Source organism: Polypterus senegalus, chromosome 8, assembly GCF_016835505.1.
Source record: "Polypterus senegalus isolate Bchr_013 chromosome 8, ASM1683550v1, whole genome shotgun sequence".
Classification (NCBI taxonomy): Eukaryota; Metazoa; Chordata; class Cladistia; order Polypteriformes; family Polypteridae; genus Polypterus; species Polypterus senegalus.
In genome coordinates this window covers 85463498-85489020 of record NC_053161.1, presented here as the reverse complement: position 1 = coordinate 85489020, position 25523 = coordinate 85463498, and the positions used below count along the sequence as shown (strand labels likewise).

At 34.7% G+C, this 25523-nt stretch overlaps 1 protein-coding gene across 3 annotated transcripts in view; it reads right to left on the bottom strand.

The window, feature by feature from the left end:
* Nucleotides 1-25523, bottom strand: part of exoc4 (exocyst complex component 4) — a 537075-nt gene that overhangs the window by 380724 nt on the left and 130828 nt on the right. For all 3 annotated transcript variants that reach the window (XM_039761360.1, XM_039761363.1, XM_039761362.1), the window contains exons 8-9: nt 20783-20928; nt 18432-18520 (exon numbers count right to left, since the gene is read on the bottom strand). In XM_039761360.1, coding sequence (XP_039617294.1) covers nt 18432-18520; nt 20783-20928 — 235 coding nt within the window. The remainder of the gene's footprint in view (nt 1-18431; nt 18521-20782; nt 20929-25523) is intronic.

Below are 25523 nucleotides of genomic sequence, written 5' to 3'. Positions count from 1 at the left end.
ACTAATATGGAGAATAGATGGGGTTTGAGTAATGATGTGAGCAGCAGAATTCTGGACCAGCTGAAGCTTATGGAGAGATTTATTAGAGAGACCAAAGAGGAGCGAACTGCAATAGTCCACACGAGAAGTAACAAGACTGTGAACAAGAATGGCAGTGGTATGGGGAGTGAGGGAGGGGCGGATGCAATTTACATTACATAGGTGGAAGTAAGCAGACTGGGTGATGTTATTAATGTGAAACTGGAAAAATAGATTGCTATCAAGGATGACACTCAGATTCTTGACCTGAGGTGAAGGGGAAACAAAGGAGTTATCAATAACAAGTGAAAGATTATCTGCTCTTGGATAATGTTGATTTTATACCAATGAGGAGAACCTCAGTTTTGTTACTGTTTAATTTAAGAAAATTTGAAGAAAACCAGGATTTAATTTCAGTAATGCAGTCAATAAACAAAGATGGTGGAAAAGAAGAGGTGGGTTTAATAGCAAGGTAGAGCTGGGTGTCATCAGCATTACAGTGAAAATGAATGTTAATGTTATATTTACAAAAGCTATTGCCAAGGGGAAGAAGGTAAATAATAAAAAGAAGGGGTCACACCTGAGGTAACAGCGGTAGGTTGGGATGTGAAAGTTTTAAGCTGAATGAACTGAAATGAGTGCGGCCTGAGAGGTAGGGTGGGTAATGTTGAACCTAAGTACAGAAGATGTGAGAGTTTAGGTAACTTGACAAAAGAGTGCACAAAGCAGGTAAAATGCAATTTGTGTGATTGAGATGAACATGCATTCAAATACTACTCCCTAGCTTTTGCTAATATGTAAAGAAAAAAGGATGTTACTGCATAGTAGAAATGGATCAGAGATGTGAAAAGGAATCAGAAGAAGTAGTTTCATTTTTCTTAGTCAAGTGGATATGAAAAATAATAAACTAAATGCTAGACATAATTCAGAAGAAGATGGTAAATAAACTGTGTCAGTGAAAAATACAATTGAAAGGGGAGGAAAAAAAGTAGTAAAAGATAATAATTAAAATGACAATAATGAAAGAATCATTCTAGTAGTGGAAAACTTTTTTAAACAACACATGGAAAGAAAATTTTTTTAAATTGTGATGTAAAAGACACAACAGCTTAAGAAATTATTTTTCCAAAATTCCAGTTAATTGAAGACAAACAAGTCATCTATCATCACAAAACTAAAATGGAGATGAAACTCTACTTAGAAGAACGAGAGTATGCCAGGCAGGAAATTAAAGGAATAACAATTAGTACACTCAATCTAGAGGCTAAGGGAATAAATGACTTTTTTGAAACTCTCTGGATGAGAAACATGGAGAAAAGGTAGATAAGGAGAATTGAGTCAAGGGAAATTATGAACAACTAATCAAAATGAAAACAGCCACTTAATGTTAGAAGTATGAGGGGAAGAAAGATAGAAAACTATTTTTATAAAGAACTATAAAAGAAGAGGGAGACAAAATAAGAACAAGTACAAAGAAAAGGAAAATCAGATAAAAAAAACCTATACGAAATGTGGATCTACAAGACTGAAACAGAAATTAGAAAATGCAATTACGTCCTTCAAAAAGGCAGTTTATAAAACTCAAACAATTAAAACAGATATATTGTAAACAAACATACTTCAAGATTTTAGATGAAAGAGAAATGATATAGTCAGTGAAAATGGGTGTCACTAACACTGTATCATATTATGGCTTAAAGTATTGGAACTGTATTTGTCTGTTATACTGATATTACAAAATATTGGTAAAAATAACATCTAATAGACTTAAAACAGTTCCAGAAGATATTATCTTAAACTAGCAAAACCCGTGCAGTTGCTAGTCAGAAGGCAATAAGCAAGGTGCTTGCTATGAGATAGCATAAAGTATGCAGAGAACAGACCTGCAGATGTAGTCTTTATTAATCTTGATCTTGAAAAGGCCTCAGAGAAGATTTCACACAAATTCACATGGAAGTTAGCAAAGAAAATTAACATTTCTCTAAGATTTAAGGAATGTTCTAAGACTTTACATAAAGAGATACCAAAATATAAGACTGTGCTAAATGTCTAAGATGTATTAAAATTTAAGTAATCAACATACACCTCAGTGTTAACATTTGCAGTGTTCTGTAACTCTGCTATATGCCAGATGGTATGGGATTCTGAAAATAGTGTTAATTTTCGTGATGTGCCATCTAATGGAATGATAAATGCAATGCATTTTCTTGCTAAAAACGCTTATGATGTTTCTGTCCTCTTTTGCTTTGACAGAGACATAGCAACTGGACAGACACAAGGACATCTATCCTTTTATTAATGTGGATCCTCAAAGAAATTAGCACACGACAGAGATGCACATTATCTGTGCAATTATTTGTACATATGATAGTATCTCAAGCACCAAAAATATCAAAATATTGACAGAATTAAGTATACAAGAGAGAGGAGGAAAAATGTTTCCTCTATGGATGATGTCCTAGTAATAAGTAGAAATAAAATGGGTGTGAAAGAAATCATAATACATGCAACTGATTTTTGTGAAGCATCAGTGTGTAAAACTTATTGAGCTAATGGAAAGAAAAAAACATTCTGTGGTATAAGCTTAGAAAATAAAAACAAGATAGCAGAATTAATTTTTGAAATTCTAGCAATGGTAGATTGAAAATGGTACTGTACACTGACCTGACCTTTGAGCTGAGAAACACATTTTGTCATATTTGAAAAGAATTAAAAGCACTTTAAATGTTCTACATTAGCTTGGGCCAGACTGCTTAAATAATTTTGCACTGATTTTGTACCTTTTAAAATGTTACATGTTTAATATAAATCTTTTGATTTCAATATGATGCAATATACATTTGATATAAAGAAAACAAAAGTGGGTTGTCTCAAAGACTCATTAAAGAATATGGGATATTTCTGATATTTAAAGCTATGTTTTGACCATATAAATACATTTTGAACTTGGATCTACTGTAAAATAAATTATACGGGGCAACAGCCAAGCACCATAATAAATAAAGTGAATAATTATGCCAAAAAATAAATCAATAGGAGTTAACACGGTCTTTACCTGACTAATGATGGTTTCTAGTACAGTACTTTGCAGTGTAACCAGGGAAACTTGAAAGGTAGTTTATTTTATACCTTAAGAAAAACATCCTCCTGTTCTTATCTAACAAATCTTATTAAAGAGAAAAAGGAAGATAATTGGAGCAAATCTCACACTGCTGAAAAAGAAAAAAAATTGCTACCATACTCGTAATGTCAAGAGCTTTGTCACACATTATGAAAATGCTTTCTTGCTGATTTATATAGCCTAGAAGAGATGTGTAAGTGTTCCCACATTACATATCTAGCATTTCACAAACAGCAACCACACCTTTCCTATTAAAATATACTTGTGAAGAAGAGGAATACATATTAGTAAAGTCAAAGAACTATCAGAGTATGACTGCTGATACTGGGGAGAAGTTTCATTTATTGAAGACTATTTCTACATAAATTAACATAACAGCCTTTTCACCCTGAAAATGCTGAATGTTGGTACCACTGAAAGTGCAACATCTAGAACGCATTTAAATATACATTCAAAATCAATCAAACACTTTTCTTTGTTTCCAAAAAATATAAGGCAGTTTCAAAAAGTACAATTTTTTCTAAACATACATAAATCAGTTGTTTACTTTGAGGCTGTCAAATGCATCACCCCACCTCAAATTTAAATTCCTAAGACACTCTGGATTTTATGCCTCTAGGGACAACTCAGTTTTACACTGTATATCTGTATTGACAGTTCACCATATGTTGCTCTCAAACATTCAGAGAAAAGCTTAACATTTAGAAGAATTTTTTATAATTAACACTTTTTTTGTTTATAAAGTTGTCCAAGCTATATTAAAAGGTTAAACTTGCAATATATAGTATATAGCACTCTTTACAAAAAATAAGATTTCTTTAGTCTCTCAAAAATGAATGCAAGATCACATTATCACAAATCTGACTAATTCTGAGGTGCCCACTAATCTGACATTGTTTCTCTGGAAGATGAAAGTAAATCAGATTCCACTAAAGGTAAATATAAAGAACCTCAAAATATTACGGGAATCATACCATTTTTTTTCTTTTAAATGGTATATGACACACTAATATTGAAGTTAGATGACCTGAATAAAATTGTTGTTGGGTATGTGGAAGATACTTTGGCGGAGTTGTGGCTCTGAGGCTAGGGATCTGAATTGGCAATTGGAAGGTTGCCGGTTTGAATCCTGTAAATGCCCAAAGGGACTCTGCTCTGTTGAGCCCTTGAGCAAGGCCCTTAACCTAAAATTGCTGAGCACTTTGAGTAGTGAGAAAATCGCTATATAAATGCAAAGAATTATTATTATTATTATCTAAGACAACTTATAATATCCAGATTGTATCCAGCAGAGGATGAATTTCCCTAGAAATGTATTTGTTAAGAACTTCAGCCATACTGTAACTGCTAAATAGATACACACAGTGTCCACAAAGAAGTTAAGACAAAGAAAATGTAGCACTCTAAGTTGTTATTTAAATTCTGGCATACTCTTTCCAATACAAAATAGTATAAGGAAGATAATGGAACAACATGATCCTGAAATGGGTTTCAGGCATTCATGTGTGTCTAACCTATGGTTGTTAGAGTATTTTGTCCTAGGGCAAAACCTGGTGGGATGTCTTGACTTTTCATAGGTGAGCTATCAATTGCAGAGTGAAGCAGCTTAGTCTGTAATCATTGAATGGTTGTTTTTTTTCTAAATTTCATTAATCTAGTCTTTCATTATAGAATACATTATGAGTATCCATCACTCCTTCACTCTTTCTTTTGTTGTAGTCAACATCAACATTATTGGCACCCATGAACTTAAAGTATATCATGCACATTGTCGACAGAAATAATCAGAAATGTACCAGCTTTGATCAATAAAATCAAATTATATATACACATATATACACAGTGTGTGTGTGTGTATATATATATATATATATATATATATACACACATACACACACACACAATACATCAATGTGAAGCAACAAGTACGTATAATTATGTACTGATCCAAACATTTATTTTCAAAATTATTTTCCATACCAGTCCTTGAAATAATTTCTGTGTATCACTAGACACAGAGAAACCTCACATGTTACAGAATGGATTGGGGTTTTTGTATTACAACTTACCCATTTTCCCCTGCCTTCTGTAGCTGTTGCCATACACAAGTTTAGTGTTTATTTATTTAATTAATATTACATCTGGGATATACTATGTACATATTCATTTTCATACCAGTTTCATCCAGTGCTGGAGGCAGGGCAGGAAACAGCCCGGGACAGGGCACATACATACACCTATTTCATTCACACTGGGGCCAATATTGTGTCCAATTAACCTGAACAGCACATTTTTGGTATGCAAGCTAAAAACTGGTGTACTCTGAAACAGTGCAGTGGGACAGTAGCTTTCAATCAAAGGGTTGGGTTATTGTTTCCCCAGATGAAACTGTGAGAAGCAGCATGGCATAGCATGGCACAGCATGATTTATTGACATCCAGTCAATGAGTTGTCCCCTGTGAAAGTTTGCATGGTATGATTCAGTGACATTCAATCTGGACTGACATTCACTTCCTCATACGAAACTTCAAACACTGCTCAAAAAAATAGCATTGGGTGAACTTGCAGCAGTGTCCAAATATGGTAATTGAACCTTTAACAGTTGAATTGCAAAACTGCATGCCATAATGCTTCAAACTTATAATATTAGCAGTACTTAGTCCTTCAGCAAACTGTTGCTCTCAACTTGTGACTGAAGGTCAACTTATTCTGTATCACTAGCATTATTTCATTTCTAAGACTCAATCAACCACATATTTTATTTGAAAATGACATTTCCCTATTACAAACTTAGTCTTACTGTGCATCAGCCAAACAATACCAATGCATTCTCACAAAAGCCTTGTGTGTAAAGATGAACTGTCACACATACAACTTATTTGCTGCCTTTTACGCACAGCTCTGACATGAAATATGAATGACCAATGATACACAACTATGCATCAGTGGAATGCTTAGAAAGTTAACTATCTAATGGTAATAAATCTTTCACCATATGTGGCACGATGTATGTGCAATCTGTGATAAAAGCAGATACATTCAGTAGTGATGCACTGCTGTCTTGGCATACATATGTACAAATTGCAAATTTTACTAATGGAAGACAACAGACAACATGTAAATTTATTATTTATTTGGATATGTAAAAATATCATTATTTCTTTTGATTGACTTGTGGGTTTACTGTATTGTGCACAAACTACTTTAAAATATGGTGGCGTCGCACTGCCAGCAAACCTCATGCATAAGTGGTTGGTTAATAGTTAACAGTGATAGAAGCCACTCGGTATGCAACATAAAAAAAAAACACATTAAAGAATGATGAATTATCCAGGTTAAAGCTAAATGTTAAGACAAATTCATAATGTGACAAAGAATTCAAAAGGAAAGCATTTAAAGTGAAATAAACTGATTCAAACGTTTATTATAGTACCTTTTATAGTGAGGCATACCAGGAATGAATGACAGGGCAAAGAATCCAAAGACTTTAAAGAGCAACTATTACCCCAGATACAACTATGCTGGTGTTCATTACCAAATAACTAGATATGACATGCAAGCACCTCTTGCAAGACTCATTAAAGTTAAACATAAGAAAGTTAGTTAACAAACAGGCAGAAGACATGAGATGTAAGATGGAGAAACATTAGATTGTTGTATTCTATTAAGTATCTAATTAATGTAATGGAATGGATTTTTCTAAACATTTTCATACCCATTTTTGTGCTGTAACCTACCACAGGATTGACTGGAATTAATAAAACAAAGCAAAATGTGTTCAAATTAGGTTCAACAGACAACATTTTGAACTGGAGACTAAAATCAGAAAAGGAAGGGAAGAGTTAATAGCTTCTGATTAGACCGCATACGGTGCCGCCCCGTCCCATCAAAAGTTGACTGATGAGCAGTGATCCTGCCAAGTAAAGAGCTGTGATTTTCATCCACTTTACTAATCAGACTGCAGATTAAAGGTAAATATGACATTGACAAAAGATATGACAGCTCTTGGCTGATTAAAATTAGCAAGGGTTGTATAATATTGGCTTTCCATTTTCTGAAAAAGCAATTATGAATTTGGAACTGAAAGCATCATTGAACAATCATTAGGATAAACATTTTAAACAATTACACTGACTTTACATGCTCACTGTTTACTTATAATAAAAAGTAAAAACAATTTGAATTACTACAAATTTAAAAGTATACAATATTTTGCTCCTGAATTGCTAGTTTTGGCAAACTTACTGAACTGCATGGAGAATAACATTGCAAAACATTCATTATTCAAGGAAAAAAAAAACACTGATCATTTTTGTTTCTGGCATTAGACAGCCATTACCATAAAAATGGGCTTACTCAAATCCTCACCATTACAAAATCAGGCAGTCAAAATTTGCTTGCCTACAATATTTAGAAATTTACAAAAATACATTTTAACACATTCTTCTCAGAGGAGGAAAGAGATGGGTGAATGTATCTCATTATCATGCCTTGCACTGAGAAACTCTACTTCTTTAACCACTGAGCCCACAAGTAGAATGTTTTAAATATCAGAAAATAAATTAAATCTACATTAAATTCTAAAATTTAAACTGCATATGCACTAATACTGTAAACTAATAGTAATATATTATTATATTCTGTTCATTTTTAAAATCCAAATTACAAACCTAATATAATCATAACATTTTCAAACTCATTTAACTTACCTGGAAACGTGTTAAGATATTTACTTGGCCACTGATGTTCAGAAAGAGAGGAAATGTTGCTGCCTTCTTAACAGGAAAATATGTTATCAAGTGAAAAATTAAGCTAAGGTTATTTATAGTCAGTAGTCAGTAAAAGACTATGTGATGTGTGAGTCAAGCTAACAACAAAAGTCATAAAACTAAAAATCTTCATTGATATTTTATAAACTCCCATATTTTATCATGGTTTTAGTGTTTTCTCTTTATCAGTATATGAAGACAACTAGCGACAAGTGTTACTGAAAAAACTGTTTTGAATATTTCATGTGACTTTTATATTTTTGGGTGTTGAACTCAAGAATTAAAACCACTTTTTTCCCTCACATAACATTTTCTCACACATGTTTTAGCTGTCAATTAAAGTGTTTTAATTGTTTTAGCACTATAATTAAATATCAGCATATTATTTGAATGATAATTTGTTTGATTTAAATATTTTCAATCATTAAAATCCATATTTAAAACAAAACAGTTATTTTATTCTATACTCAGGTTATAATATACCTGAAAGTTCTGTTTGTTTTACTGTGTAAGTAGTAAGGACATGCAAGATTGCCAAATTTCCTCTACAGTATGAGTGGGGCAGGAGTGTCAAGAATTTATGTTGGGTTCAGAAGGAATGGCTAGCCAGAAACAAACTAGAGGCTGGTGTCAAAAACATTACAAAGCTGTTCTTATTGGATCCAGATCAAGTGCTGATATGTATGTTGTGCCGGAAACATCTACGTTTGTCTGATGCCAAATTAAAAGAGGGTATTTTTGCTAGATCTGAAATTAGAAAACTGATTTTTGATGCATAATTTGATTGTGCGATGAACAACCTGGAATGAAAAGCTTGTGTGTTGTTTAAAAAAGTAACTTCTCAATTTTTAGGTAACAATAAAGATCTAAAATACAATGGTTCACATAAGTTTACGTACCCTGGCAGAATTTGTGAAATATTGGCAAGTGTTTAGAAAATAAGCAATCTTGCAGAAAGTTTTCCTTTTAATTATGGAGTGTGCTCAGGCAAAACAATTTCTTGGTCCACCTTACCTTAGCTTGGTAATAACCCTTAACTTTCCACTTTTTTATCGGAATTTGAGCACTGCTGACAGATTTTATGGTCTGTGTCACACAAAATAACAATAAGAAATAACTTTAGATGGTAGTACAGATTGCATAACTATTACTAATGCCTACAATCTAAACTACAGTATTACTACACATCAGACTATTTGTTCATAGAAAATTCACTAAGAAATTCTTTACAAAGAAATACAAATAAAGCTTGTTCTGCTTCATTATTAAAGTCAAAAGACGCAAGCAATCACAAATGTTTCCCTAATGTAAGCAATTCCTTTTCTGTCAAGTGCACGAACCTTTGCCTGATAATCTAATTTCCAGGTAATCAAAAAATGAAAATGGGATATTCTTAAAGTGGTATGTTGAGTTCTGCTTTGCTATCAATCAAAGAATTAGATGTTTTGCATAAGAATAGTATGCTAATTAATTCCTAGTTATAATGTGCTTAGGTTGAGAGACATTACTTCCCCTTCCTCGAACAGCATACACTCACACTTAACAAGTGCTTTCCTGATTGGATTAGGTCTGACAAGCAATCATTTCTAATCTGGTAAACTTGCAAAAACACACGCAGAGAAAATAATAAGTGGACTTACAAGGACTAAATGGGATGATGTCTTTAATAACAACAAGGTGCTAAGCAAAAGGCAATATACATTTGGTAAGCATCCTAGCATCCGTACCCAAGTCAAATATATTGTACATAACATAACACCCAGAATGTGTGATCTAAACAATAGATGACTTTTTCACCACAGTAAATCCACCATGAAGCCAAGAAAGACTAACATTCACATCTATAGTAAATGCAGCAAGGCATAATATATCTGCAGTATATTTCAGAAACAGGCAAGACCAGAATATTTTCAACTTTATACTTTTCATTCTTCATTATCTATATATGCAGTCTTGCCCAAAGATATAAGAAAGATCAAATGCCTGTAAACTGTTACATTAAGTGTGAAACAACAAGTAAACACACCACAGCAAGGAGAATTTATCATATACATATAAATACAAATGCACCACCCACACCATAAATACGTAATATATAAATATGTAATATTAAAATATGTATGCAATGCATTCAGTATATATACTCAATTTTTTCTTTAACAACAAAAATCTATTTCTAGCAATTATTCATTTTATTTATTAATTTTAAGGAAGTCCCTCAACTGTCACATTGATTCTATTTTAATAACATGAAAAACTGTCATGTTCATTCTGTGAATGACAGCATATTATCATATATACTTCTGCTAGATGCCAGCTTGAATTTCCATTATAGAACATGTCAAGGCCACTTTTCATCATCCGAAAAAATCTTGTCTCAATGAACAAGGCACAAATTATTTCAAACAGAAAAGAAACACAAAACAAAGCTCTGTTTCTTGTGGAATGTGCTGTAATATATGTATCAGATATACATTTTTCTTTCAATGTCAGTTATATAAAAAAAGAATATTAATAAAATTGCTAATTTACAGCAGACAGTAAAGCCATGCATTTCAGGCTCCAGACAAAGGCTGATCATTACTATTTTGAGTAATTATTTCTATTTCATACGGTTAGTTAAGAGCTATATACATTTTTCAAACTGCAATATCAACATGTGCCTGTATATTAATAAAATTCAGATTGAAAAAAAAAATAGACTAAAGCCACAGCTATAAAAAAATAAATTTTTTATTGCTTTATTTACATAAGGTGTTTCCTAAAATCTGCTGTATAACTTAGAGGATAAGTTCAGTATTTTTCAAGTCAGTTATTTTTTCACTGTCACAATATACAGTGGGATGCAAAAGTTTGGGCAACCTTGTTAATAGTCATTATTTTCCTGTATGTTGGTTGTTACGATAAAAAATGTCAGTGATATTTGAGAAGTTTATTGGATTTACAGAAAGTGTGCAATAATTGTTCAAACAAAATCAGGCAGGTGCATAAATTTGGGCACCACAAAAAAGAAATGAAATCAATATTTAGTAGATCCACCTTTTGCAGAAATTACAGCCTCTAAACGCTTCCTGTAGGTTTCAATGAGAGTCTGGATTGTGGTTGAAGGTATTTTGGACCATTCCTCTTTACAAAACATCTCTAGTTCATTCAGGTTTGATGGCTTCTGAGCATGGACAGCTCTCTTTAACTCACACCACAGATTTTCAATTATATTCAGGTCTGGGGACTGAGATGGCCATTCCAGCTTCAGCTTTGTCACTGATTCCTGGACATTGGTCTCCAGAATCTGCTGATACTGAGTGGAATCCATGCATCCCTCAACTTTGACAAGATTCCCAGTCCCTGCACTGGCCACACAGCCCCACAGCATGATGAATCCACCACCATATTTTACTGTAGGTAGCAGGTGTTTTTCTTGGAATGCAGTGTTCTTTTTCCTCCATACATAACGCCCCTTATTATGCCCAAATAACTCAATTTTAGTTTCATCAGTCCACAGCACCTTATTCCAAAATGAAGCTGACTTGTCCAAATGTGCTTGAGCATACCTCAAGCGGCTCTGTTTGTGCTGTGGGTGGAGAAAAGGCTTCCTCTGCATCACTCTCGCATACAGCATCTCCTTGTGTAAAGTGCGCCAAATGGTTGAACGATGCACAGTGACTCCATCTGCTGCAAGATGATGTTGTAGGTCTTTGGTGCTGGTCTGTGGGTTGACTCTGACTGTTCTCACCATTCGTCGCTTCTGTCTATCCGAAATCTTTCTTGGTCTGCCACTTCGAGCCTTAACTTGAACTGAGCCTGTGGTCTTCCATTTCCTCAATATGTTCCTAACTGTGGAAACAGACAGCTTAAATCTCTGGGACAGCTTTCTGTATCCTTCCCCTAAACCATGATGGTGAACAATCTTTGTCTTCAGGTCATTTGAGAGTTGTTTTGTGACCTCCATGTTGCTACTCTTCAGAGAAAATTACAGTAGGAGGGAAACTTACAATTGACCGCCTTAAATACTCTTTCTCATTATAGGATTCACCTGTGTATGTAGGTCAGGGGTCACTGAGCTTACCAAGCCAATTTGAGTTCCAATAATTAGTTCTAAATGTTTTGGAATCAATAAAATGACAACGGTACCCATATTTATGTACCTGCCTGATTTTGTTTGAACAATTATTGCACACTTTCTGTAAATCCAATAAACTTCATTTCACTTCTCAAATATCACTGTGTGTGTCTCCTATATAATATATTTAACAGACATTTCTTATCGTAACAACCAACGATTTATACAGGAAAATAATGACTATTAACAAGGTTGCCCAAACTTTTGCATCCCCTATATTAATTCCCTATTGCAAATTGTGTTGTGTTTTTTTTTTACATTTAAATACTGCTTCTGTTCTTGCAGTCTAAGGGTTATCACAGCAATGTAAATATGATTTTAGAAAACGTGTCTTCTGCATTTCTAAGATGTAGATAGTGCTGAGGCTAGAGGTTTAATGTGAATAAGGAAGTTGAACAGCACAAAACACATACGGATCTGAATCTGTTTAAAGCAGTGAAAAAGGGAGCTGCATGGTATTAGCAATGTTAAAGCTGTTTGCTAGCAAATTGAATACAGTATACTGTACATAAGTAGCTCTTGTGTAAAAACATATGGTAGCACTGCTGCTTTACAGATCAAGCTCATGTATTAACAAAACACAAAAGAGTCACAGGAAATACTATTTTGTGCAACAGAAGATCATTAATTTAAAAAAAATAAAAAAATAAACACAGGCATACAAATTCAAAAATGACTCTTAAATATTCTGTCTTACCACTAAGCTATTATGTAGGTAGTAAAAAAAACACAATCGAAGTACTGCAAGCCTAATATTTAGCTAGCAAAACATCATACCGTTGATAAAGTAAAACTGCACCAAAGCTGATGAGTGATACTGCTATGTTAAAGTCACACATATATACAACCCTACAACCCCATTTCCAAAACAAATTGGGACGCTGTGTAAAATGTAAATAAGAACGGAATGTGATAATTTGAAATTAATTTAAATGCATATTTAATTAAAAGCAGAACAAAGACAACATATCAAATGTTGAAAATGGGAAACTTCATTGTATTTTAAAAAATGTTTTAATTTTGAATTCGATGCCAAAAACACATTTTTAAAAAGCTGGGAAAGGGCAACAATAGACTGTAAACGTTGTGGTATGTTGTATATAAAAAAACACCTAGTGGAATAAGTGGAAGTAATTAGGTTAATTGGCAACAGATTTCATCACCTGATGTACATATTATCATTAAATGATCCAGAGAATACAGAAATACTTCAGTACGCAAAGGACAAAGCCAAAAACGGATGGCTATGACCTTTGGTCCCTCAGATGGAACTGTATTAAAGACAGGCACGATTCTGTAGTTGAAAAAACTGCATGGGCTTTGGAACACTTTAGAAATCCATTGTCTGTGAAGACAGTTTGTGGCTGCACCCACAGATGCAATTTCAAACTCTACAGTGCCAAGAAGAAACCATATACAGTCAATCCTCAAAATGGACAAATTTAATTTTCACAACTTCAAGTATTTGCATGATTTTTTTTTTTTTTTGGTAACATCTTTTTTACTTTTATGCTAGCAAATTCACATATTTGTGGGGCTCATGGCTGTGCACAGTAGAGAAATAAATGAGATGCACAATTCACACAAGTCTGAGGAGCAGCTACTATGATACCAGATTCTTCAGTGGCCCTGTTCATCCTACCATTGTAGAGTTAAGAGCTCCCCATACATTTGTTGCTTATTTTAATTGTTTTGCTTAAAATATCAAGTGTTTTGCTGTGATTAATAAACTATATCAAAAGTATACTAAAAAAAGTTATGCCCCAAAGTGTAGTGTAAGTCCTTCAGACACTAAGCAAAAGCGTGCAAAGTCAGTGATGCAGCTTAATGAGAAAATAAAAATGTTAACTTAATGCTGAAATATTACCAGCCAATTTCACCTGTGAGTCCTATTATCGATTGCAGTCTCAAGTTTAAATATCAACTCACCTCTGCTATGCTCACATCAGCTGAGATCTTTAAGGATCTCAAACAGTTCACAAAGCAGATGTTGCTGACAGATTATTTCAAGCCAGTGCGCACTTCATGATCTCCCACGAGAGCCATGAAGGACAGAGTTTTGGAGGAGATATTGAGACCTTACCAGTCTTGGCATCTCCTGACAGCGTTGACTATAATTTGTTTTTGTTTTTTTTAATTGAGATTTTAGAACAAAAGATCACAGAATTCTAGTAAATGACTAGTGAGAAAAAAAGGTTTTTTGCAGGTTAATGATTGTATTTTGTGTACAGAATTTTTATGGATTATTTTATGGTTATTGTGTTATAAAATGTGCATATTATCAAAAACAGCGTTTTGTTATCATGAATTCTGTGCAGAAAACTGTATTTTGAACAATTTCTTGCAAAAGATTAACTGTTTTCTTTAGTCACGGGAAGCAAGCCCCCTATTTACCATTAGTTTAATGTAACAGTAATCACGTTTTCGACTTTTGCGCAGTTTCTTTGGAACATAACCTCTGCAAAAGTTGAGGACTGACTGTATAAGAAGAAATCATATATAGACATGATCCAGAAAAACTGCTGTCACCTCTGGGCCCAAGAGCATTTAAGATGAACCAAGGCAAAGTGGAAAAGTGTCCTGTGGTCTAACAAATCAAAATTTGGCATTTGTTTTGGATATCATGGACACTGCGTCCTCCAGGCTAAATAAGAGAGGGACACTCATGCTTGTTAATCAGCACACATTTCAAAAGCCAGTATCCGAGATAGTATATGGGTGCATTAGTGCATACGGAATGGGTAGTTTGCATATCTGGGATGGTACCATTAATGCTAAACATTATATACACATTTTGGAACAATATATGCTGCCATCCAGACAACAGAGTGCCTTGCTTATTTCTGCAAAACAATGCCAAACAGAATTCTGCATGTATGGTAATGGGTCTCCTTAGTTCCCAACACCTTTCAGAGTGTTGTTAAAAAAATGTTTTATTGAAGATAGGGTTGTACAAAAGTAGATGTTGAACCATGAAATTTACCTGGGAAAGTCTGGGAAAAGAATCACTGTAGCAGTCACAAACAAATTGTAGTTCATTATTGTCCAGGAAAACTGTCACATTTTATATTTTTGCCAAACAGTAATTTTATTTGAGCCAATTACGTTAATTTTTATTTCATAAAACACAAGCATTACAATCAGGTCTGAACAGGTAACAGCCATGCCCTAAGCACTCATATCACTATCAGCACAAAAGGCAAATGCAACCTTAAAGGTACAACAGGCAATTGCAACCTTAAAGAAATGACCTACAAGAAACTACATCCTGTGGGATCAGAGGTTGCCACGGAGAAAGAGACATGCAATGAGGTTAACAACACAGCCAGATTTCATCTAAGATGGCAGAACCACACAAAAAATATGTTTGCATACATTTTCCAAAAATCCAACAAAGTTAATCAACACCAACTGGCACTGTGTGAAAAATTAAGCATGCCCCTAGGTAAATAAACCAAATTACAAGGATAATTACAGTCAACTGATTAAGCACGGCCAAAGTAGATTACAGCCAGTTCTGCTTAATGAAAATTTCACTTATTTTAACCCATTCCATCAGAGATATGTTACCACCATAGTAATTCAATTTGCAAATTATATATGATCAAAGGAAGTTCCTAATAACACCAGAAAAAAATGTAGAAATCTGTCACTGTAGAACCAGCTACAATGCCATTTCTAAGGCCATGGATGGGACTACTACAATCCGTGATGACAGCTGTAATATTCAATTTAAAAACACTTGCAACAATAGTGAATCTTCCTTAGGGTGAGTAGCTCAAAATCACACATGCCCAAAAGATAATTTAAAAAAAAAAAAAACAATCAAAGAATTGGTGACTCCTCTTGCCTCAATAAAGGTCACTGGGTCATGACTCCAAAATCAGAAAGATAATGGAGAGAACATGGTTTCCATTCAGCAACAGCTACTAACCAAAAGGAAAATAATGTTTGTCTCTGAATTACCAGGAAGCACCCAAGCCTTTTTGCGAGAAGATTCTGTGGAGAGGTAAGGTAAAGGCGAACATTTTTCATGACATAGGGCACATTGTTACTGGTGAAAAACAAACATAGAATTCCACAGTACGAACATCATCCCAAATGTCAAATATTGTTGTGGTTGTGTGAGGGTGTAGGGATGTTTTGCTGCCTCAGCTATTTTATGACTTGTCATAGTTGAAAGAACCTCTTAAATCTGTAATACATCTGAAAAGTACTAAGGAAAATGTCCACTCACCTCTACAAAAATACAAAACCCATGTTTACATCAGAATGACTAAAATAAAAGCAAAATTAAAGTTCAGACCTAAATACAATTCACATCCTACTAAAGGACCTGAAATGAAAGGGTCAGGCTCAAGAAACAACCGATCATTTCTAAATTTAAGCTATTCTGCAAAAAAAAAACAACTGGATTAAAGTTTCCACTACAAAAGTGTCTGGTTGCATTCACTACAATTAAAGGTAGGGTAACCACTTAATAAATCTAACAGGCAATGACTATTTCTCATAGTGCCAGTTGATACTGGATAACCGTGCTCATTTAATAAATGACATGACTGATTAAAAAAAAGAAAAAAGAAATTATTGAAGACTTGACAATATTAAGTGTCAAAAATTTGTAATAACATAGCAAATCGCTGACAATGGTTAATCTCTTTTAACTTTCACTAGGAACAATATAAAACCTTATTAACATATGACAAAATTTGAATTAAAACAAGTAAAAGTACTTTTTCAGAAAAGAACTAGACTCCTCTGCACACAACTGAACATTTAAAAAACAAATGGTTAAGTTTATTTTATTACTCTGTGTAACAATAAAAGGAATAACACTACCATCTAAATAAATTAGTTATACTATGAAGATGTACACCTATTTACACTGGCATGGCCTCAGATGTTCTGGTCAATTATATCATACGATAGATAGATAGATAGATAGATAGACAGACAGACAGACAGACAGACAGACAGACAGACAGACAGACAGACAGACAGACAGACAGACAGACAGACAGATAGATAGATAGATAGATAGATAGATAGATAGATAGATAGATAGATAGATAGATAGATAGATACTTTTTTAATCCCAAGGGGAAATTCACAATTTACTTAGAATAAGGACGATCACAGCCCACTGAAAGCAATTCCCATATATAATGTTAAATGAGGCACTTCACAAAGAAAATAAGATACAGAGAAAAGTAAAATTTAATCTATATATTCACTGCAAAATATTTCAGTCTTCTGTCTGTTACCAAATGATTTATATTTTTTCTTTAAGCACAGAAAATAAGTGCAGGTTGATTTATTTAATGACTCTTGTATCGTGTTTGATTTGCATGTAATTTTGTTTGTTTTTGTATTTTAATTCACTAAATGGATGTAGTCATAAGTATCTTCTTAGATAATACGCTATCGTGGCTATTCGTTTGTCTGTCCAGGATTTTAAATCACCTGTACCTCGCAAACTGTTTGACCAATTGACCCGAAATTTGGTACACATATACTACGTGACCTCTACTGTCCGCTTTTTATTTTTATTTTATTGTAGATTCAGCTCTTGGCAGCGGGCAGCAGGGCAGCCGTATTGCACATGCATACAGGCACTGTTCTCATCTCAACCACCTTCGTCGTCACTTTCCCTACCTCTTCATATCTTAAATTATTCTTGAGGGAGATTAAACACTTTAGTGGCAACTTAAATGAAAAATTAAGAAAAATGTACTAAGTAATTGCAACACAAAAACTGGTTTAATCAATTTTAACATGAAAAGATGTCAACGAAAGAAGAGAAGAAGTGGGCCGCTAGAGTAGAGAAAACAAGAGCTGCTCATGAAGCAGCAAGTGCATCAACCTCTGAGCAAACGGATCCTAAACGTACAGAGAAAGCGTATGAAAACTATAAGTCAAGTGTATTCACTGCACGTTATTGTGCAGTCCGCCGTTACTGGTTTCAAATGTTATGGCTTATGAGGACTTCAAGAGCATTTTAACTCCAGAAATTCTTTATGCATCATAATATTTTTAATACTTATGACATCATTCTTTCATTGTGTTAACAAAGGCTGTTTCCTTCAGTATTATGTTTGTCAGCATACACCATGATGGGAACAGAGAATTTTCCAGAGGATCATGACAGTTCAAAACAAGACAGAGGGGGCAAGATTTGGGGCACATTTCAGGCTAGAAAAAGTGGGCAATTAATTATATTCCAACTGTACTGTGAAATAGTCACTAATATTGTCTCCACTACCAAAAAATTAAGAGTCAAGATTAGCATAGCACTACGGATTGTATCTTCTACCAAATTATTAATTAAAGTAATTCAGTGAGACTAAAAACCATGTTTTTAAACTACCAGCATTAACGGCATATATTTAAATATATACTATACCTTGTAGTTCTCCACTCCGACTGTAAAGCTCCCTGCGCTGCTCACGTAAATAAGCACTCATACTTATGGCATGGGAAGAAGATTCAAACCTAAAATTACAAAATGACTATCACCAAGTTTATCAAAACAACAAAAAAATTAAAGAAACAAAAAACTTGCACCTAGTTACTTCAAGGCAACAAACATTAGTAATCCTTAGAATGTTGTGTTTTTTATTCTTCAATTTCCACCTACTGTATGTAAATACCTAGTATCTTTTAAATATAGTTTTGAAGGAAAAAGAGAGTATTAGTAACAATTAGAACAGAGATTGTTCCAGATTCTCTGAATCTTCGGATGATGTTATGCACAGTTGATGATGATAGATACAAAGTCTTTGCAATTTTTCGCTGGGTAACACCTTTCTGATATTGCTCCACTATCTTTCTGCGCAACATTGTGGGAATTGATGATCCTCATACCATCTTGGCTTCTGAGAGACACTGCCACTCTGAGAAGCTCTTTTTATACCCAATCATGTTGCCAATAGACCTAATTAGTGTTTATTGGTCTTCCAGCTCTTCGTTATGCTCAAATTTACTTTTTCCAGCCTCTTATTGCTACTTGTCCCAACTTTTTTGGGATTTGTTGACACCGTGAAATTTTGAATCAACATATTTTTCCTTTAAAATGATACATTTACTCGGATTAAACGTTTGATCTGTCATCTACGTTCTATTACAAATAAAATATTGACATTTGCCATCTCCACATCATTGCATTCAGTTTTTATTCACAATTTGTTTAGTGTCCCAACTTTTTTGGAATCCGGATTGTACAATAAACAAGAAGTTCTTCTGGTTTCCTCTTTTGTCTTAATTCTTTGTCTGATCTTTTCAAACTAGCATAGTTGGCATAATACAGAATCATCAACACACTATATAGAGGATGCTCAAGGGAATGCCTGAGCAGATGTAATAAGTACAGATTCAGATAGCAGCCCAACCGACTATGGGTCAAAAATCTAATATCAATTAATACTGGCCTAAGTACTTACTTCTTATTAGGAGAATGCAGATATAGAAGCCTATCTGGTGGTTTCTGATTACTTTGTCACACATTTTAACTTGCCTCTGCAAGACTAGACCCCCATTCATTTAGTCCCTGTTCCTGACAGGCAAGGTCTTATAGGCCAAGTATGAATTAAAAGAATGGTCACCAGTGATTATCACCTGCTTTGGGTTAACACTATGGGTCTGGCCTCATATGTGCTACAAATGGCAATACAACAATGCCAAATCTGTCAGGGCACAGTCTGTTGAATAATGAGAAAGAAACTAGATGGAACTCAATTTAAACAGTGGAGAAAAGATTGTGTAACTTATCCTTGCAGAGCAGCCATGTCATTACCAAATTTTACCAAATGGATCAAGAACAAACAGCATGTATGGAGACTCAGAGACTTATCCCAGGACTATTATAATAATTACCTACAAGGAGCAATTTGGCATATGCAGATATCCATGCTATGAAGCCCATGTTATAACTTAATTTTAGGCTAAGATTAAAAATGGAGTACAACACCCCCAACTAACCATACCTCTAACAAAGTTTCAAGACAATCTGAAGTGGAACAGAGAGAAGGTTAACAAACTCCACATATAGTATGCAAAACTGATAAAAGAAAATAAAAATGTGTGCCAAAACAGTGTGATTTCCAATCAAGCCGTCATGAGACAGCTACAGACGCACATATAAAGCAGCATTAAAACACACCAAAGTTAATACCTTGCGATACATAGCACAACAAAAAGATCAATTTGTACAGGTAAGTTGTCTGATACCATAAAAATGAAAGCTCTCTGAGATGCATTAACAGTGTTTATAGGGTACATATCAGATTGCATACTACAGAAATAAATAGAATTTCAAATAGTGGGCAATATACAGTGTCACTTTCTGCAACATTCTTGCTTGGATGAACTCAGCTCATTTTATTACTCAACCATGTGTCCTCCCATCAAAAACATGTCTACACCCCACTTTGCTTTGAGAAACTCTAGAAGAGTAACACTTTTATTAAAAAAATCCTTGTTTACGGTTTATTTGCTAAAATCAATACCCAAAATACTAATAATTCATTCAGTGTTAATTACAATTGCAAAATACAAAACAAACAACTTAACCTGGTATATGAATATGGAGTTATCAACACTGTATTACACAGAAATAAAGGTGAAGAATTTTAGCACTAATATGAATGTTGGCAAAAATTTAATGATAATTACATTAATTACAAAAAACACATACTGCATTTCTAAAGTTTTCTTACCTCCAAGTTTAATAGATATTGTAAAATGATTCATACTTACTTGAACAAGGACTGCTTTGGTCTCTGTGGCCTTTTCTTAGCAAAGAAGGCTGCAAAATCACTACCTGTGCTAGCATAGCTAATTTGGGAAGCTGGCTCAGAAGCACTTCGAGTATTTTTCACATCCAAATAATCCATCAAAAGAACCTATAAAGAAAAAGTTTTTAAATTCACTATTTTTTCATATATATAATTATTTTGAATGTGGCCCACTGCATTTTGATGACATTATATAAAATATATTCACTTTATAAGGAAACGTAGGTACTCTGGGAACATCTACATGTTACAGATTTCATTCCTCTTACTGAATGGAAGAAACATTAAATATGAAGCTATTGTCATGTGCTGGAAATAGAAAGAATAATTTTGTAATGTTTTTGTTATAAACTGGCCCACACAAAAGGAAACTAAAAGAAAACATAACACATTTTTGGGAAAAATGTTAAGGACAAACAAAATTAAAGGAATTAAACCAAATAGAAACTAAAAGCACAACTTCACACAAAGGACCTTAGGAACTGAGAAAAAACAACCCAATCACAGAGCTGAAGCAAGAAATTCTTGTCCAAAAAACGTTTTATGTTTTTCTTATTTATTACCGAAAAGTGGAAGCTGACCCAAAGAGATTTTTTCAGTTTTTAAGTACTAGAAGTGTGGTCAAAGAGGGTCAAGTATAATAGGAACACTAAAGGAAAACAAAAGTATATACACAGTGAAATAGTTGATGCTCTAAAATTGAATTTTCATTAAGTTTTCACGTGTGAAAAAGAGGGTTACGTTTCAGCAGTAACAGGGACTACTAAGGAAGAACATTGTGATTTGGAAATTTTGGAGAGACAAGTACTTAAATAGACTAAAATCTTACAAATCACCAGGGCAAGATAACATCTATCCTTGAGTATTGTTATTTAGTTCATATATAAACCCTTGACACTTATTTATGGAAAGTCATTGCATACTGGGGAAATTCCTAAGAACTGAAAAACAGCAAATATTATCCTATATATAAAAATGTAATCAGGCAGATCCAGTAACTAAAAGCCAGAAACATTATTGTACATCACAAGTAAACGACACAGAGGAATTATTAAGGAAACGATTGAGTATCACATGGTAAGAACAGGAGTTTTGCTAAACAGTCAGGAAGGATTTAGATGAGGAATGACATGTTTTATAAATATGCTTGAATTTCTAAGAGCGGGCAACAAAAGCATGTGATCAGAGTGGTACATCTGATATTATTTATTTTCATTTTAGAAGGCATTTGGTAAGATCCCACATATAGATATTGAGCATCAAATTAAAAGAGTGGGAATTAAGGGAATAGTGTTTAGATGGTATAAAATTGGCTCAAATGCAGGAAGCAAAGGGTTATACTGTATGGAACCTTATCAGATTTAGGTGATGTTAACAGTGGTGTCCCCCCAGGGGTCAGTGCTGGTGCTGCTGCTATTTATACATATGTATAATCACACATGTGCACATATAAGGGCAGTCAACAGTCAAAGGGCTTAATTGAGGGTAAGATGTTAGCTTGAGGGTTGATAAAGTGCACTAATCTCTCTTCTCACTTTTCCACAGATCAACAGAAGGGAAACCCAGTTAAACCAGCACCAACTTTCACCCTCCTACTGACCTCACTTCCACTATCCCTGACATGGATCCGCCTCCTTCTGCACAGCCACTATAAAAACCCACACCCTTTGTTCCTCAGTTAGTCGATTGGGACTCAGTCTTTTGTGACTGACTTGTGTACTTGTTATTGCCTGTCAATATATGGGGAGGATCACCCAAACCTTTCTCCTTCTCTTATCTTTTCATTACAATACAGTATATATAAATAATATAAATATGAATATAAATAACAAGATGGTTAAATTTGCAGATGGTACCAAACTAGGTGAAATCACAGCTAATCTAGAATCTGCAGATCATTACAGAGGGACTTGAGACAGCATACATCCTTGGGCAGATTTGTGGCAGATGATATTTAATAAAAGTAAATGTAAGGCACTGCACATACGAAGTAAAAATGCTAGATTTGAATGCAATGGGATGACTAAAAATTGATAGTACCCCTTATGAGAAGGACCTAGGAGTCATAGTGAGCTCATCACTATCAACATCTTGGCAGCGTACAGAAGTGTGGTATAGCGGGTCCACAGCTCACTGAGCAAAGGCCATTCATTTTTAAATAAATAATCCCCACTCTCGCGGCGGCTTAGCGAGGGGGCATTGGGCCATGGCGAGCCGCGGGACCCTCGGGGGTGTGGGCGTTTCTCACCGAGTGAACAGGTGAGGAACTGCCCACATCCGTGATTGCTCCCGTGGCTAATACGTTACAGCTGTCATGGTCCCTCGTCATTTAAAAGAAGCGCGAGTCGGGAGGGAGGGAGAGGAAAAGAAAGAAAGAGAAGGAAACAGAGGTTGGAAGCAGGAAGGAGACAGAAGAGAGAGCGCAAGCAAATTGGGGCAGCAGGATGGAGGCGAGCAAACGCTCGTAGACAGCTGAAGGCCGCCTGGGTGTTTGGTGAACACCTGGGAGAAGTGGTTGTGGTCACGCCCGCAGAAGTTTGTTTTTGCAAAGCGGGAGTGATCGGGAAGGTGCGGGACTTGGGACGTAGTGTTCCCTGTGTGAGAGCCTTGGTCACAGTGGAATTCCCAAGTCACTGTCAGGGGGGAGCCGACCGGAGCCAAGGATCGGGAAGGCGACTGGCAGTGGTAGTAGCAGCAGGAGTAGGCAGAAGGTCAGCTGCATTGAGAGCGTCTCGCCTGTTGCAGGGCCCATATGGGAGAAGCAGGTGAGACGCTAACGCTAACAGAAGAAGCACCGGGCTTGTTGTTGTTGTTTTAAAGACTGCTTCCCGTAGGAACATTTTAACCTCTGGTTTTAAGGATTGTTTTTTTCTATTTGTGTGTTTTAACCTCCATGTTCTTTTATTGGATTATTTGTTGAACTTTTTGGGAATCACTGCACTTTATATGGAACACTGTTTTTGATTTGATTGTTGACTGATTTAAATAAACGCACTATGCACTTTTTTTTTAAACATCCCCTTGCTCAATTGTTTATTGCCTTCACTGACTAGCTCACTCGGTTTCATTATCGACGGTGTTGGGTTTAAGGCTTCCAAATAGCAATGGGAGTGTGGAGCCAGAACCCACATTGTCACAAGAAGCCATTAAAGTAGTTAACAAAATGTGAGGTTAAATAGCACAATGCATAGCATACAAGTCAATGGAAGTTATGCTTAAGCTTTATAATGTACTGATTAGGCCTCACCAAAGGTAGTGCATATACGTTTGGTCTGCAGACATATCAGTACTAGAGAAAGTCCAGAGAATAGCGGCAAGGCTGACTTTAGGAGTGATACAGATGAGTTATGAGGAATGATTAAAGGAGGTGAACCTTTTCAGTTTTAGCAAATTAAAATTAACAGGTGACATGATTGAAGTTTTCAAAATTATAAAAGGAATCTGTACAGTGGACTCAGGCTGTTACTTTAAAATCAGTTGAACAAGGGCACCTGGATACAGTTGACGAATGACAGAGTCAGAGAAGCATATACACGCAAATACAGAGGAAAGGTAATAAAAATACATGTAGGGCAAGAGATACCAAACATTTTTAAATTATTCTGTTACCTGTCCTTGACAGGTAACATGGCTAGTGTTCTAGTAAAAAAGTATGGCAGCTGATAAATTAAAACTATTTTTCAAAATGATCTGTACTAGGTATCGTTTTCATTAAATTATGTATTATCTCTTTTTTGTGCCCTAAAATATTTATCTGTCCAGGATAGGTAAAAATCTTAAAATAGACAAGGATTGTGTTTTGCTTGTTACTCAGCCTGAGTATGCAAACACACCTCTATACGTTTTTGTGCACTCCATGCATGTTCTGAATAGTGTGCACATTGTGTAGTAGATTTGGCTAGGAAACGAGGAAATGAAGGGCAGCTTGATGAGCTAAGAAAACGGGGCAGAACCACATGCTAACTAACAAATGAAAAGTAAAAATGACATCCAAAAGAAAACATACATTTACAGATGAGTCAGAAGCCAAATGTACTATTTATAGAGCTGGCATGTACATGTTCATAGCAAATGAAAACACTTAAAAGACCATGTTAACTCTGCAAAACCTAATGGACAAGAAGGACTTGGATGTGTGTTTTTTTAAGTTCTTCTATATTTTATTGTAAGAGATAACAAAAAAATCTCTCATTGTGAACTGACTTCAAGCAATATTAAGTATGAGATGAAACTAAGAAGATAATATTTAAATAGGGCCTAAGTCAGGAAAATGGGTACAAAGCCTTTTTGAATTTGGGCTCTTAACAAATTGTCTGCTTTAAACCTAATCATAATACATCAAATCTTAATAATTTCACAGTCTGCCTTTTCTAATAAAATTATCTTACACCACAGATAATAATGTTTAGGTTCTATTCTATATTTAACTTTGTACAAGTTATTCATTTTTTACTGAGGGGATATAAAAGTAACATTTTACGCCTGTACACAAACACCAATTGGAGAAATCAGTTTTAATAATATACTACTCAAAGTAAAAGCTTTGTAGTTTTAATCTCTGAAGACTGAATGAGATTTAATGTGCAATTTCTGGAAAGCACAGATATATCCATGGAGAGGATCATAAGTGTCACATAATAAAATACATCTCTCATATAGCATGTTTAATTAGAACACCATAAATGTAATGGTAAGTTTTGAAA